At 44.0% G+C, this 12,622-nt stretch overlaps 4 protein-coding genes across 4 annotated transcripts; 2 read left to right on the top strand and 2 right to left on the bottom strand.

Annotated features, from left to right (window-relative positions):
* The first annotated feature begins 232 nt into the window (after positions 1-232).
* On the top strand, positions 233-4,080 carry LOC136449922 (dihydrolipoyl dehydrogenase 1, mitochondrial-like). Its single transcript, XM_066450151.1, has 2 exons — positions 233-560; positions 2,604-4,080. The coding sequence occupies exons 1-2, from the start codon at positions 300-302 to the stop codon at positions 3,852-3,854; spliced, it is 1,512 nt and encodes a 503-aa protein (XP_066306248.1). The 5' UTR covers positions 233-299; the 3' UTR covers positions 3,855-4,080.
* A 657-nt stretch (positions 4,081-4,737) lies between these two features.
* On the bottom strand, positions 4,738-7,330 carry LOC136449920 (uncharacterized). Its single transcript, XM_066450149.1, has 7 exons — positions 6,978-7,330; positions 6,180-6,279; positions 5,623-5,718; positions 5,498-5,550; positions 5,251-5,299; positions 5,106-5,153; positions 4,738-5,033 (listed from the first exon to the last, which is right to left on the bottom strand). Exons 1-7 carry the CDS (start codon positions 7,229-7,231, stop codon positions 4,938-4,940), a joined length of 696 nt encoding a protein of 231 aa, XP_066306246.1. The 5' UTR covers positions 7,232-7,330; the 3' UTR covers positions 4,738-4,937.
* A 415-nt stretch (positions 7,331-7,745) lies between these two features.
* LOC136449919 (uncharacterized) lies at positions 7,746-11,305 on the bottom strand. Its single transcript, XM_066450148.1, is given in 6 exon segments — positions 7,746-8,223; positions 8,527-8,670; positions 8,672-8,707; positions 8,824-8,948; positions 9,567-9,647; positions 10,916-11,305. Coding segments are annotated over 6 exon segments (801 nt in total). The 5' UTR covers positions 10,956-11,305; the 3' UTR covers positions 7,746-7,848.
* LOC136449921 (ubiquitin-ribosomal protein eS31 fusion protein-like) lies at positions 11,256-12,063 on the top strand. Its single transcript, XM_066450150.1, has one exon. The coding sequence runs from the start codon at positions 11,365-11,367 to the stop codon at positions 11,830-11,832; it is 468 nt and encodes a 155-aa protein (XP_066306247.1). The 5' UTR covers positions 11,256-11,364; the 3' UTR covers positions 11,833-12,063.
* Positions 12,064-12,622: the final 559 nt, after the last annotated feature.

Raw genomic sequence — 12,622 nt, 5'->3', positions numbered from 1 at the left:
TGGGTGGAACCGCGGTATCGCACGCAGCAGGCAGGACGATGGACCCACGTTGGAATATCATACCAAAAAGTGTCCACGCTTTGTTCTTTTTAGTTTGAGGAGATATATATAATATAATAAGAGATTATTATTGTTATCTTCATCGGAAGTGGGACGAGCCCTTCATCGTACGGCCAGGAGCGAGCGTGAGCCCTATTTGATCGGGCCCCACCGGCGGCATCTCGATTCTCTCTTTTTCCAGCGCGGATCTCTTCTTCGGGGAGGGAAGACCAAGGAAGCGCACGCGGAGAGAGAGAGAGATGGCGCTCGCTATCCTGGCGAGGCGGCGGGCGGCGTCGGCCGTGGTGCGGCGGCCGCAGGCGGCGGCCGGGGCGGCCGTGTCCGCCTGGAGGGCGTACGCGGCGGCGGGCGAGGAGAGCGACGTGGTGGTGGTGGGCGGCGGACCCGGAGGGTACGTGGCGGCGATCAAGGCCGCGCAGCTGGGGCTCAAGACCACCTGCATCGAGAAGAGGGTCACCCTCGGCGGGACCTGCCTCAACGTCGGATGCATCCCATCCAAGGTGATGCCCTATTTCGCCGTCTCCCTCTCCTACCCCCATTGCTGTGCTACACCAATCTCTTTGTTGCTACGTGATGATATATGATTTGGGGTGTTAGATCTGTGAGAGTTTTTTAGAATCGCGGATGATTTGGGGTACATTAGTCATATGGTGGTAAACCTAACCTGTCAGGTCCTTCATGATGCTGTTGCTTGGGGCGTGTGCTTCAACTTTGTTTCTGCAGTGGATAAAGTTGGTGATCCTGAGAGCTTTCTACACTGCTATTAGGATTTCAGAAGCAGTTTTTGTTTCACAGCATTAGTTGTGAAATACTGTGTCCCTTTGCGCGCATGATGGCACATAATTTTTTGTTCAAAATCTACTGTCAAGTATTGGTATTAATTATGAATCAATCTCCTGTTATGTTTAGAAGTGTTCAGTTTGTCTCTGCTGTACATTTGGAATCTCGTGCAAGCATGGTTTTTGAGGCATCGCCTAGGCGTTGAGGTGTACCCCAGCGCCACAGGATGCAAGATATTTTATAAAGTGCTTGTGTAATTGTGTTTCTTTGAAATTTGGTTTGTTGGCATCTGCTTGGTGATAAATTTTTACTACAGGATCATCGATGTTACTGGTATTGTTTTTGTGTGCATCACAGTCACGAGCAAATATTTTGAAATTGTTTGATGTACCGGGAATCAATGGTCAATAGGTAGGGTCAACATAACTACCATCTATTTAACAAATAGTTTTAAATGGGATGATTACTTCATTTTGGTTTCATTTTCCAGTATATATTTTTTTATGCTTAAAGAACTGTTATGATTTTATATAATTAGTTACAAACTATGTACATTGAAGGGCGGGCCTGGTGCAAGCGGTAGAGTCTCACCGCCTGTGACCGGAAGGTCCCGGGTTCGAGTCGCGGTCTCCTCGCATTGCACAGGCGAGGGTAAGGCTTGCCACTAACACCCTTCTCCAGACCCCGCACAGAGCGGGAGCTCTCTGCACTGGGTACGCCCTTTTTTCTTTTACAAACTATGTACAACACTTCTTTTTGTGTTGGAACTTTTGGCAGCATTTTGTCACACCATATGGCCACGGGCGGTGAGGACCGAGGCAGAGATCAAGAGATCACTGTGTTGTTTTCTTTGCTTTTCTTTCTATACCATTGCTTGCTCAGGGCCCTTGGAGACTTGTAGATACAATTTGGAATTCCACCAGGGTCCCATGTTTCATGGGCCAATTGTTAATAAAAGCATAGTTTGGTTCATCTTTTATGGTTCGTTTGTTTACTACCATAGGCATATGAAGCAGGCTCAAAGCCATGTTCCTCGTCCAGGGAATGTGGAAACATTCTTGCCGCCACCTTGTAAAAACCTTCCATAAGTAGAGTTTCTCCTATCCTATCGACGTGGAAACCTTGTAAACCTTTGTGATTTTGGGTACATCAGTTCACCCTAGTGAGTTGCACTGTTAAGATTTAGAACCTATTCACTCTTTCACAATTTCTGTCTTAATAAACCCTTATTCGCTTCCCTGGGGTCGGGGGTGGATATCTTCATGGAAAATTGACTGGGTGTATTTCGTCAACTTGGCTAACTATGCAGTGCAGCATAAATGGAAGCGCTTTGTGTTCCTCACTTTTTACTTGGTGTACAGTACTGTTCATGTCTACGTGTTGAGTATCTTATCTTTGTATTGGAGACAAGCTCCTTAAAGATATGTAAGTCGATAGTATTCATGAGGTCATCCAGAGACACTCGTCATTTTTATGGTATATAAGTGAATTACATGGGATCTAAATTTCTTGCTTAGAGGCTTCCATCCAATAACTTGAATGTAAAATTATATTGTAGTATTCCCTGGGATCATCAACCTAGTGATACATTTCCTTTTTTTTGGATTTGAGACGAGCATATTTTATCTCAGATTTATACATTCTTCTGTAGTTCTTGTATAACTGCACCTAGATACTTGTTTACTTCAGTTTTTTGGCATTATGAACCATTTTTCATTTAGGACACTTCTGATTTTATCCATGCTTTACTTCACATATTTCAGGCTCTTTTGCATTCATCACATATGTACCATGAAGCAAAGAATTCTTTTGCACACCATGGAGTTAAGTTTTCAAATCTGGAAGTCGACCTCCCAGCCATGATGGCTCAGAAAGACAAAGCTGTGGCAGGACTAACAAAAGGAATTGAAGGGCTCTTTAAAAAGAACAAGGTGACTTATGTTAAAGGCTTTGGGAAATTGTCATCCCCCTCAGAAGTATCAGTTGATTTGATTGATGGTGGTAGCACTGTTGTCAAAGGCAAAAACATAATAATTGCAACTGGGTCTGATGTAAAATCACTTCCAGGAATAACAATTGATGAGAAGAAAGTGGTTTCATCTACTGGTGCACTGTGCTTGTCAGGGATCCCGAAGAAACTGGTGGTAATCGGAGCAGGTTATATTGGCCTTGAGATGGGTTCAGTCTGGAACCGCCTTGGTTCAGAGGTCACTGTTGTTGAATTTGCGCCGGATATAGTACCATCAATGGATGGCGAGGTCAGGAGGCAGTTCCAACGCATGCTAGAAAAACAGAAGTTCAAGTTCATGCTCAAGACAAAGGTTGTTGGGTGTGATACCAGTGGAGATGGCGTAAAGCTGACACTTGAGCCTGCAACTGGTGGTGAGCAAACCATCCTTGAAGCAGATGTTGTCCTTGTCTCTGCTGGCAGAACCCCATTTACTTCTGGGATTGGGCTTGAAACTCTTGGTGTTGAGACAGACAAGGCTGGCAGGATCCTTGTTGATAAGCGCTTCATGACCAATGTGAAGGGAGTCTATGCAATCGGGGATGCCATCCCTGGTCCCATGCTTGCCCATAAAGCTGAAGAGGATGGTGTTGCATGCGTAGAGTTCATTGCTGGAAAGGAAGGCCATGTTGACTATGATACAGTTCCTGGTGTGGTCTATACACATCCAGAAGTTGCATCTGTTGGCAAGACTGAGGAGCAGGTGAAGGATCTAGGAATTGCCTATCGTGTGGGCAAGTTTCCACTTTTGGCTAACAGCCGTGCAAAGGCCATTGATGACGCTGAAGGGGTAGTTAAGGTGATCGCAGATAAGGAAACTGACAAGATTCTGGGTGTGCACATAATGGCACCCAATGCTGGTGAAATCATCCATGAAGCTGTCCTCGCCTTGCAGTATGGAGCATCCAGTGAGGATGTTGCTCGAACATGCCACGCACACCCTACCGTGAGCGAAGCCCTCAAGGAGGCTTGCTTGCAAACCTTCGACAAAGCAATCCACATATAATTTCTCATTTTCTGTTTCTTTACCATCCAAACTGGTGGCTCAACAAGATCCAAAGTTTGTGGTGATTTTGGGTCTGTTGGAACAAAAAGGCCCCTGATTGCCCTTTCGTTTTGTTGGCGATACTGTGAATTGACCCTTTGCCGAGTTGCCCACATCTTATAGCCGTTTATGCTTCCTTGGCTTGGCTTATCCATCCAAATAATATCCTGAACTATATTTGCTGTTATGCCCATGAATCATTGATGGATACATTTCTGACGTTCTAGTAACCTTTGTATCTCGCGATATTTCCGTGTGGCTGTTGCTGGATGGCCGTGTTTGTGCCTTGGTTTCTTTTTCTGTTGTAGCATTTGTTTAACATCCTTGTGCTGATATGAATGTGATTTAGTTGCATCGCTGAGGATTGAGGAACATGATACAGTGTAACAGTCAGTACTCGAGAACACGCACGCATGCACATATACTCAACCACAGCATCGTTTCTCTCAGAAGAATATGGATGTCTACGGTCAACATATCGAGACCGGCATAATATGTTTGCATCAAGCTCGTGTTCATCTGATAACGATGACGAGTTAATGACACCGCATTAAGAGGTATTACGTTTGGCATTGAGTGCCTCATGGCTCATGCTTGGTGCTTACCGCCAAGTAGCATTCTGGTGAATTTTTACTGAGAATGAAATGACCTGAGACATGCTTGCCCTGTTCGTTTAGCTGATAAGCCTATGACTGAAACTACTGTTGGCTGATTTGTTGTGAGAGAAAAATACTATTCGTTGGCTAAAAAGGATACGGCTTATAAGCCAAGCGAACAGGGCGGATATATATTCAGCGGTTATAATGAGGACAAAAGAACATGATTAATAAATGACATAAAATCAAGAAGCAGACTTCCAACTTTTGACATATTTGTATTCACACTTATATTCTCTTCCCTTTTGATGCATTATTTGGCCACATCCAGAATGACATTACGCAATCTTTACATCTATTGTGCATTGTGATGTGGATTCACTGGCTTCACTAATGAAACTAGAATTATTGCTATGGAGTGTTGAACACAGAAGAGGAGTGACGCTGTTCAAGAATGAGGAATCTTGCTATTACGCTCCTTGGCAAATGTGGCAAAGCGTTCTAAACCTTTGAGAAGCAAGCTTTCCAGAAACGGTTTCAGTGCCTGGTGAATGATAGTTGGACTGGTCAGTCAAGGAGTTGCTATGCAAGCATAAGATTTATGCATGCCACTTACTGATGCAACTGGGGCCAGAATTTCAGGAACTTCATATGCCACTGTCAGCTGCGTATAGTAATGAAAAGGAAGATCATGTTTTAAAGAAAGATATCAACCTGAAGTTAAAAACAAATGTCACAAATTCACAAGGCTGGATACTCACTTGTACTCTACAAGAGGATGAGCGTTTGGGGAAGAACCGAACAGCACCTCTGCAACAAGCAAAATTGGTCACTTTTAACTTCCAGGGCAGTCAAAGCTTCGAAAAAAAGGCAAAGCACTCAAAACCACAGGCTACTCACAAAAATTATTGTACTGAACCCAATCAAGTGAAGAAAAATGCTGCAGTGAAATGGAAGTACTGAGGACTAATTTATGTATGCAATAACCGCAGATTCCGTAATACTCACCTATTAGGAAGACCTTCAAGAGATCGCCAATGGATCTTCTGGTTTTTAATAGGCTGACACGCGGAGTAATGTCAATGAATGTTCACATGTAAACTGATAGCAGCCTTGTAATAGCAGATACTTACTGTCATGTTACGTGCAAGCCAAGAAAATTCTACATCCCGCCCAAGGACCTCATACTTCAGAGTCCACCGTGAAAGATCAGGTTTATCTTCAAGGACCTGTAAATTATATTTGCACAAGTGTGTGCATTAAAACTGAACAAACTTAATGTAGCACAATATATGCAAAGCCAAGCATTAGTAAAGGAAACAGCGCACAATAACCACCAAAAAGAAACAAAGTCTAGTACTGAGGCCAAGAGAAAGATCTATGCATCATACAGTTCATGTAGATTTTATAGTCTTCAAATAATACTACATCTCTTTGCAATCTGTCAAGACAATAAATTCAAAAAGTATTTATTATTTTGAAAAATTGCAAACAGGGAGGGGCGGTGCTGCTTTGAGAGTAGGGGGTGCAAATGCAACCCCCCCTGAAAATGTTAAAACAGTGATTTTGTCTAAGTTTTCACCATACACGCACCCCCTACATAACATGTATATGCACCCACAAGGTAAGAGCGCCTCCCTCTAATTTGCTCTAGAAACAGGGGTAGTATTTACTAAATCTTGACAATCACCTTGACAGACGAGATGAATGGCATCCACTGAGGAATGGTCTCCCGTTCTGAGTAACACTGATAGGCCACCGAGCATGGAACATCAACTTCAAGCTGAGTGCTGTTCCGAAGACAACAATCAGTCGTATAATCATAATTAGAAAAAAAATGAATGAACTTCTATGAAACGTTAAGCAGGTAAGTTCAGTAAGCTATTCACCGAAGATGTTATTTGCTGAAGTTTTCAAATACAAGGAGACTCCAGTACGAGTTTACTGTTTGGGAAGATTTTTTTTTTAATCAAAACTCATGCATAACCCAGTACTCAGCAGTCACCTATAACTATAAAGCAGGGAACAGTGACATTTTCTCTGCACTTTGAATTCTGATCAGACTCAATATGGTCAGGTTTATAAGCCTTGCCTATGGAGAGTACATATCAACAATCTGTGATAAGAATCATCTACAACCTGGGCCCTACAAAATCCAGCCTTATCCAATGTAAACCAGCATCTCTTGTGGCTGGCGTGAGAAATACTCATCAGAAGATTACACAAGGTATTCACTCCCATTTCCATTGACTACCTTTCGTAGATGTCAATACTACATTTCACCCAAATTCCCAGTTTCTGCACAGCATAAGATTCATGGGACAAAAATAATTGGGCTTCCCTTCAAGTAAACATTGGTTTCTGGTGTACTAATCAGCAAGCAAAGTAGCTCAATCAGCTAGGGAAAGGGGATATTTCTCCAAGTGAATCAGTAGGCAGCAACAATCCCTGGATCCGGCAGAATCAAAGGGAAGAAGGAGAAACGTACGTGCACTCCTGCCAGTCCATGGCCACAGGAGAGAACAAGGCAGGCCTTGCGCTTGCTCTCGCTCTTGCCCTGCAGCTGACGCTGCTCGCCTTCCCCTCCCATCTTCGCCTCATCCACCACCGGCTGCCGCTGCTGACGCACAGCACCTTGCTCTGCGATGGCCCCAGGGCCAGCGACGGCGAGGGCGGGGCGACCGCCTCGAGGCTCGCCTTCCCGGCGGCTGGGTGGTAGTACAACGCTGCTCCCGCGGCCATGGCTGCTCTCCGGCTCTCTCTCCTGTCAGCGCGTGCGCCGCACGTGGCTGTATTGTATTGGTTGGTTGTTGGTTGGGCAGCCGCTGTCTTCCCGGCGACCACAAGAATGATATTCAATATTCAACGGGCTATGGGCTATTCATTAGCAATTTTGGCGTCCAGGGGTGGCACAGCCTGAGTTTTCACTTTTCAGACAGCATCATCATAAACATCAACACATTGAAAGCACGGTCGTTCATTTTCTTATGCAAAAAGATAAGTGGAAAAAAGGGAAAATCTTATTGTTATCATAGATTCAAGTTTCAGAGATTCCCAGTTTTTCCTCAAGCTTTCTGAGCTCTCTGCTGCTGCTGGTTCGTCAGAGTTTCCCGGTTTAAGAAATGTTGCCAAACCCAGCCTCTCCAATCACGAGTGCGGACCGGCATATGCAGTTACGCACATGCATGACGCATCTTCGTGATTTGTAATCAACACTTTATAATTCTCAAAAAAAGAAAGAAATCAATACATTGAATGGGACTGGAAGGCATTGACAATTTAGTGTCTACCATTATCTCAAAAGAATGTCTACAACAAGGAGTGGATAAAAAGACCTCCAAACATGGTACATTTCAGTCCTACACATCGTCCTCCCGCATATCTGTCCTCCGCTTGGACATCATCGACAGTCGGGCATCCCGCTCACGCTCAAACTCGTGGTAATCCGTTCGCTGCAGGAACGATTGCTTGTCGAGGTACTGGTTCGAGCTCTTCTTGTAGGCGTCCAGCTCTTCCTCCAAGCCTCGGTTCTCTTCCTTGTACTCTCCCCAGTCTTTCTTCGTCTTGTCCAGGACGCTCAGCTTCTGCTTCTTCCGTATTTGCTCTAGAATGTTGTCGACAGCTGATGGGGCGGCACCAGCTGCCTTGGCCTTCTCGATTGCCTCCTTTGAATTAGCATCAACCAATTTCTTGATTTCGATGTCCTTGCCAGCAAAGTCCCTTACCTCAGTGATCTGTTGGATCATGTGAAAGTACAAGTTGTTAAGCATTCTGACATTAAAGCTCATGAATATATTGCAAAAGCCAGGGAGTTGCCATATTTCTGTGCTATAAGCTTATTGGTGTTTTCAATTTTTAAACTAGTTGCAGTTAAAATGATTTAAATAAACTGAACTCAAAACGGCACTAGACATGTGAAAAGACATTTGGTTACAGATAAGCCATGTGCTGTTACATTTTTTTTCGAGAAATTCTATTTTACATTATCCAATAATAACAGAAATAAAAGTTTTGTGATGCTGACAGTTTGGATTTACCTCCACTTTCCCTCGTCCAGATGCCACAGCAGCGGCATTTTTGGCAGCTGCAAGGGCCTTTGCTGCAAGTTTTTTGGCATCCTCGCTCATTTCATGTTGGGTCTGTTGTTGCCCATTTTTGGATCCTTGGTCGACAGTACATGTCCTTACTTGGTGAAAGGCCTAGAACAGTCATCCAATTCTACAGAAAAGAATAAATATTCCAAAAGGTAAAGGCTAACTGTGAAAAATCCAACCAGCAGATACTTCACAAAGCAACCTACACGCTGCTAAGCTCAAAAAACAAATATTACTAACATTTGTTGATTTATTTTTCTTTTCTTTTGCTGTTGTACTGAGCTTCGTCATTGTAGGTTTGGGCATCTTATTAGGCAAACCACTGTTCATTTTCTTCCAGATGTCCTCCACACGTGATTTTGCATCTGCAAGGAAAAGACAAGATTCAGGCTGTGTGTTAAAGAAGCATTTGTTAATATAATAATTAAAGGATATGCATTGTGCATAACTACATAATAAGGATCAAACACGCATGACATGTAACACTATGATGTCTAGAACTAAAAATATGGTGCATGTGTATCAGAAGTTCATTTATTTATCACATTTGCCAACTTGAGTGAACAGGCATCCTATACAAGCTCATATATGTTAATTTAGAAATAATGTAGTAGATTTCATTTTCCTTCCAGATGTCCCTAAAAATATTTTTCTATATACCATAAAAGAAGCATTACTAGGAAAATAAGATACATACTTAAATACTAAACCTAAGAGTAAGGTGGATCCTAATTCATAACATCTAGTGAAAAGAACAAAAGTCACCAAGAGGCCACAGTGTGCTGAACTTTGCAAGAAGCATCAATCATGAATGCAAACAGATTGCAGTACGAATATGATCCATAGCCTATATATACATATCACAAATTTGCTGACCCAAATATCTAAAAGGCTTGTTTCTAATTCATGTGCACAAAAACACAGCGTTATTTTGGAACACAGAGGAGCAACTCAAGGCCTGGGCGAACAAACAGTATACATACCAGCATCATGAGACTCTTGATTTGAGCTACTGGTATTTGCAGAAGCAGGAAGTGTTTTATCAGCAACCGCACCTTTTGACCCTGGATCACAACACATAACAGAAAATTTACATTCACAGAGGCTCAAACTGAAAAAAGAACGAGGAACAATTACCCCCTGGTACAAGAAAAATGTTAGGGGTTCTGAATAGATATTAGTTGCATTTTTAGCAACAAACAGCAGTTGTCCATTCTAACAAAACTTTACCCTTTTGTTGAATCTTTTCAGCAAACTCTCAATTAAAATATCATGCATGCATCTTCCTGAATAGTGACCATAAACAGACATATGTTTTTGACTTAATAAAAGATCAAAAAGGAGAACAAAAAATTATCCAGAAACTATGTCAAACGTGCTAGTGCAACACCATTGCCTCACTTTCGTGAGTAGCAAAAGTGCACTATACAAAGGTCACCACATTCAAGTAGCTTGGAAGTCAAAACTGATTCTATTGGAAGTTATCTGATCAAATCTTTTAAACGGTTTTCTTATCCTAAAAAGGGAGTTATGTGTTGTTTCTTAGTCTTGTGCTGACTACACAACGGTTTACTCCCTCCATTCGTGAGAAAGGCATGATGGAAATTAACAGGACTAGTGCCAACTGTTGGGCCATACATTATCCATTATTACAGAGGTAGACATAAAAAAATAGTTGTCTATTCTAAACCAAAGTATCAAAAGATGCAGAACCCTTACAAACATGTTCTCAAGGGACAGAACAAAAAATGAACTGCATGTTACAACATAACTGTCTTGCAATGTATCCCTACATACCAAAGGGATCAGGAACTTGTTTATGCATCTGAAAGCTGTTATCTCATCCTACTTAAGAGCCTTGCATCAAAATTAGTCATCACATCTGAATCTGAAAAGATAAATCTGCAGACGTATCCTATCAACAATCCTCTGTTTGTGTCAGGAGTTGAAGTATCCAAGTCAGGATCACTCACATGCATGGTAGGACAAACTGTAGGTACCCTGAGCTGTTAACAATCTAATGGCAAGGTTTGAGCATAGATTACCTAATCCTAATGCAAGCCACTATACCAAGGAAAAGCAAGTATGAACAGTAGTGATCTTATCAAGAGCCGTACAGGACTACGATACCCAGCAGACATATACATGTTACGAACTACATAGAGGAAGATCTCTGCACTAAAGGCGGAATTGGGCGAGCAAATCCCGCAAGGAACGCACCATCTAATAACTTGTAATAATCTCCCTTTTCATTCCTACGAGTAACTCCAATCCCATGGACGCAACCAAGCAAAGCATTCCATTCATCCAGGATTTGTTTGGGGATTCGTACCTGAGGCTCCCACGTCCCCGGTGGAGCTAGTCGACGCCATCTCCGAATCAATCCCTCGCGTCCCCGGCGGTTGTTGGCTTCGGCTTCGGCTCCGCTCGGGACTCGGGCGGCGGCAGCGGAGGTGTCGCCGCAACGAGACAGACAGAGAAAGGGCAGAGGAGAGGACAGGACGAACTGGGGCACAAAAGGTACAAGGTCCAGCCCAACAAAATGAAGCCCATGCGGCCCAACAATTCCCATCAACGTAGGCCCATATCTGCCGTCCGATCCAAATCCTTTTGGATCCAACGGAAGAGAGCTCCCCGTCCGAGCTATAAAAGAATCATCTCTCTCTCCTCCTCAGCCCTAGTCGCCGCCCACACACACATCCCCCACCATCCCGCCGCCGCAGGCGAGAAACCTCAGGTAAGGGCGGGCGGCCGACGCCGGAGCAGGGCGCGCCTGCCAAGATGCAGATCTTCGTGAAGACCCTGACGGGGAAGACCATCACGCTGGAGGTGGAGTCCTCGGACACCATCGACAACGTGAAGGCCAAGATCCAGGACAAGGAGGGCATCCCGCCGGACCAGCAGCGCCTGATCTTCGCCGGCAAGCAGCTGGAGGACGGGCGCACCCTGGCCGACTACAACATCCAGAAGGAGTCGACGCTGCACCTGGTGCTCCGCCTGAGGGGAGGCGCCAAGAAGCGCAAGAAGAAGACGTACACCAAGCCCAAGAAGATCAAGCACAAGCACAAGAAGGTGAAGCTCGCCGTGCTCCAGTTCTACAAGGTGGACGACGCCACCGGCAAGGTCACCCGCCTCCGCAAGGAGTGCCCCAACCCCGAGTGCGGCGCCGGGGTCTTCATGGCCAACCACTTCGACCGCCACTACTGCGGTAAGTGCGGCCTCACCTACGTCTACAACCAGCAGGCGTAGCTTCCTTCTGTGGAGTGGAGGAGAAAAGAAGGGAAATGGAAAGTCTTGCTAGGTGATAATCTTTTTTTTTTGTCGCATGTTAGTAGTTTCTTGGAACAGAACACCTGCTGCATCTCTCTTATGGCGATGCCAACTTTTGTTTTGATGATATCATGTCGTTATGGGTCCTGTCAAGCACTCACTGTTGAATTCGAGTTATGTTTGGGTTATACTATGTTTTCATTTCATGTTGCGATTCTCGGCCCCTGAGTTCATAATTTGCGAATTACTGTGAGTAATTGATTGGATTGGATACATGTCACTGTATGGTGTACTATGTTCGCCTGCTGATATGTTATGGAAACACATTTTACCTCTGTGTTTAGCATGTGTGGGGTTGTGTTGGGTTAGGGTGGTGATGGCTGATGACTCGTCTGGTTGCAACATGGTGTGCTTCTGCTGCTTAGTATCATGTCTTTTGTTTAATAATGCCCATGATACTGTTAGTCCATGTTACAATCACTATATATATCCTGCTGCTCAACCATGCCATGATACTTTCCTGAACTGTATTCCTTCGATGGTGATCGTGTACGCCCTCCCTCCCCCTGCTGGGGCTACCGATCACAAGTTGCTGTAGCAACCGATCACTAGTGTAGAGTTCATTACAGCTTTTGCACTTTTTATCCTCTTGCAAGAGATGGTGAGGATACAGGGGATACCTAGCAGGATGATAAAGGCTGAATTAATATTGTTAATTACTATCATCATTTGACGGTTTGCAAACCGTGAGCTCGCAACCATTTACTTG

The sequence above is a fragment of the Miscanthus floridulus genome, chromosome 5, assembly GCF_019320115.1.
Source record: "Miscanthus floridulus cultivar M001 chromosome 5, ASM1932011v1, whole genome shotgun sequence".
In the NCBI taxonomy this organism is placed as follows: Eukaryota; Viridiplantae; Streptophyta; class Magnoliopsida; order Poales; family Poaceae; genus Miscanthus; species Miscanthus floridulus.
The sequence above is the reverse complement of the archived record's forward strand: the minus strand, read 5'-3'. Positions and strand labels throughout refer to the sequence as shown.

What these genes read in the sequence shown, in the direction of transcription:
- LOC136449922 (XM_066450151.1), top strand. Translation starts at nt 300, where the DNA reads ATGGCGCTCGCTATCCTGGCGAGGCGGCGGGCGGCGTCGGCCGTGGTG. An exon ending in TCGGATGCATCCCATCCAAG is followed by an intron (nt 561 to 2,603) that starts GTGATGCCCTAT and finishes CACATATTTCAG; the next exon opens with GCTCTTTTGCATTCATCACA.
- LOC136449920 (XM_066450149.1), bottom strand. Translation starts at nt 7,231, where the DNA reads ATGGCCGCGGGAGCAGCGTTGTACTACCACCCAGCCGCCGGGAAGGCG. An exon ending in CATTCATCTCGTCTGTCAAG is followed by an intron (nt 5,719 to 6,179) that starts GTGATTGTCAAG and finishes TATAATTTACAG; the next exon opens with GTCCTTGAAGATAAACCTGA. An exon ending in CTTGAAGGTCTTCCTAATAG is followed by an intron (nt 5,300 to 5,497) that starts GTGAGTATTACG and finishes TGCTTGTTGCAG; the next exon opens with AGGTGCTGTTCGGTTCTTCC.
- LOC136449921 (XM_066450150.1), top strand. Translation starts at nt 11,365, where the DNA reads ATGCAGATCTTCGTGAAGACCCTGACGGGGAAGACCATCACGCTGGAG.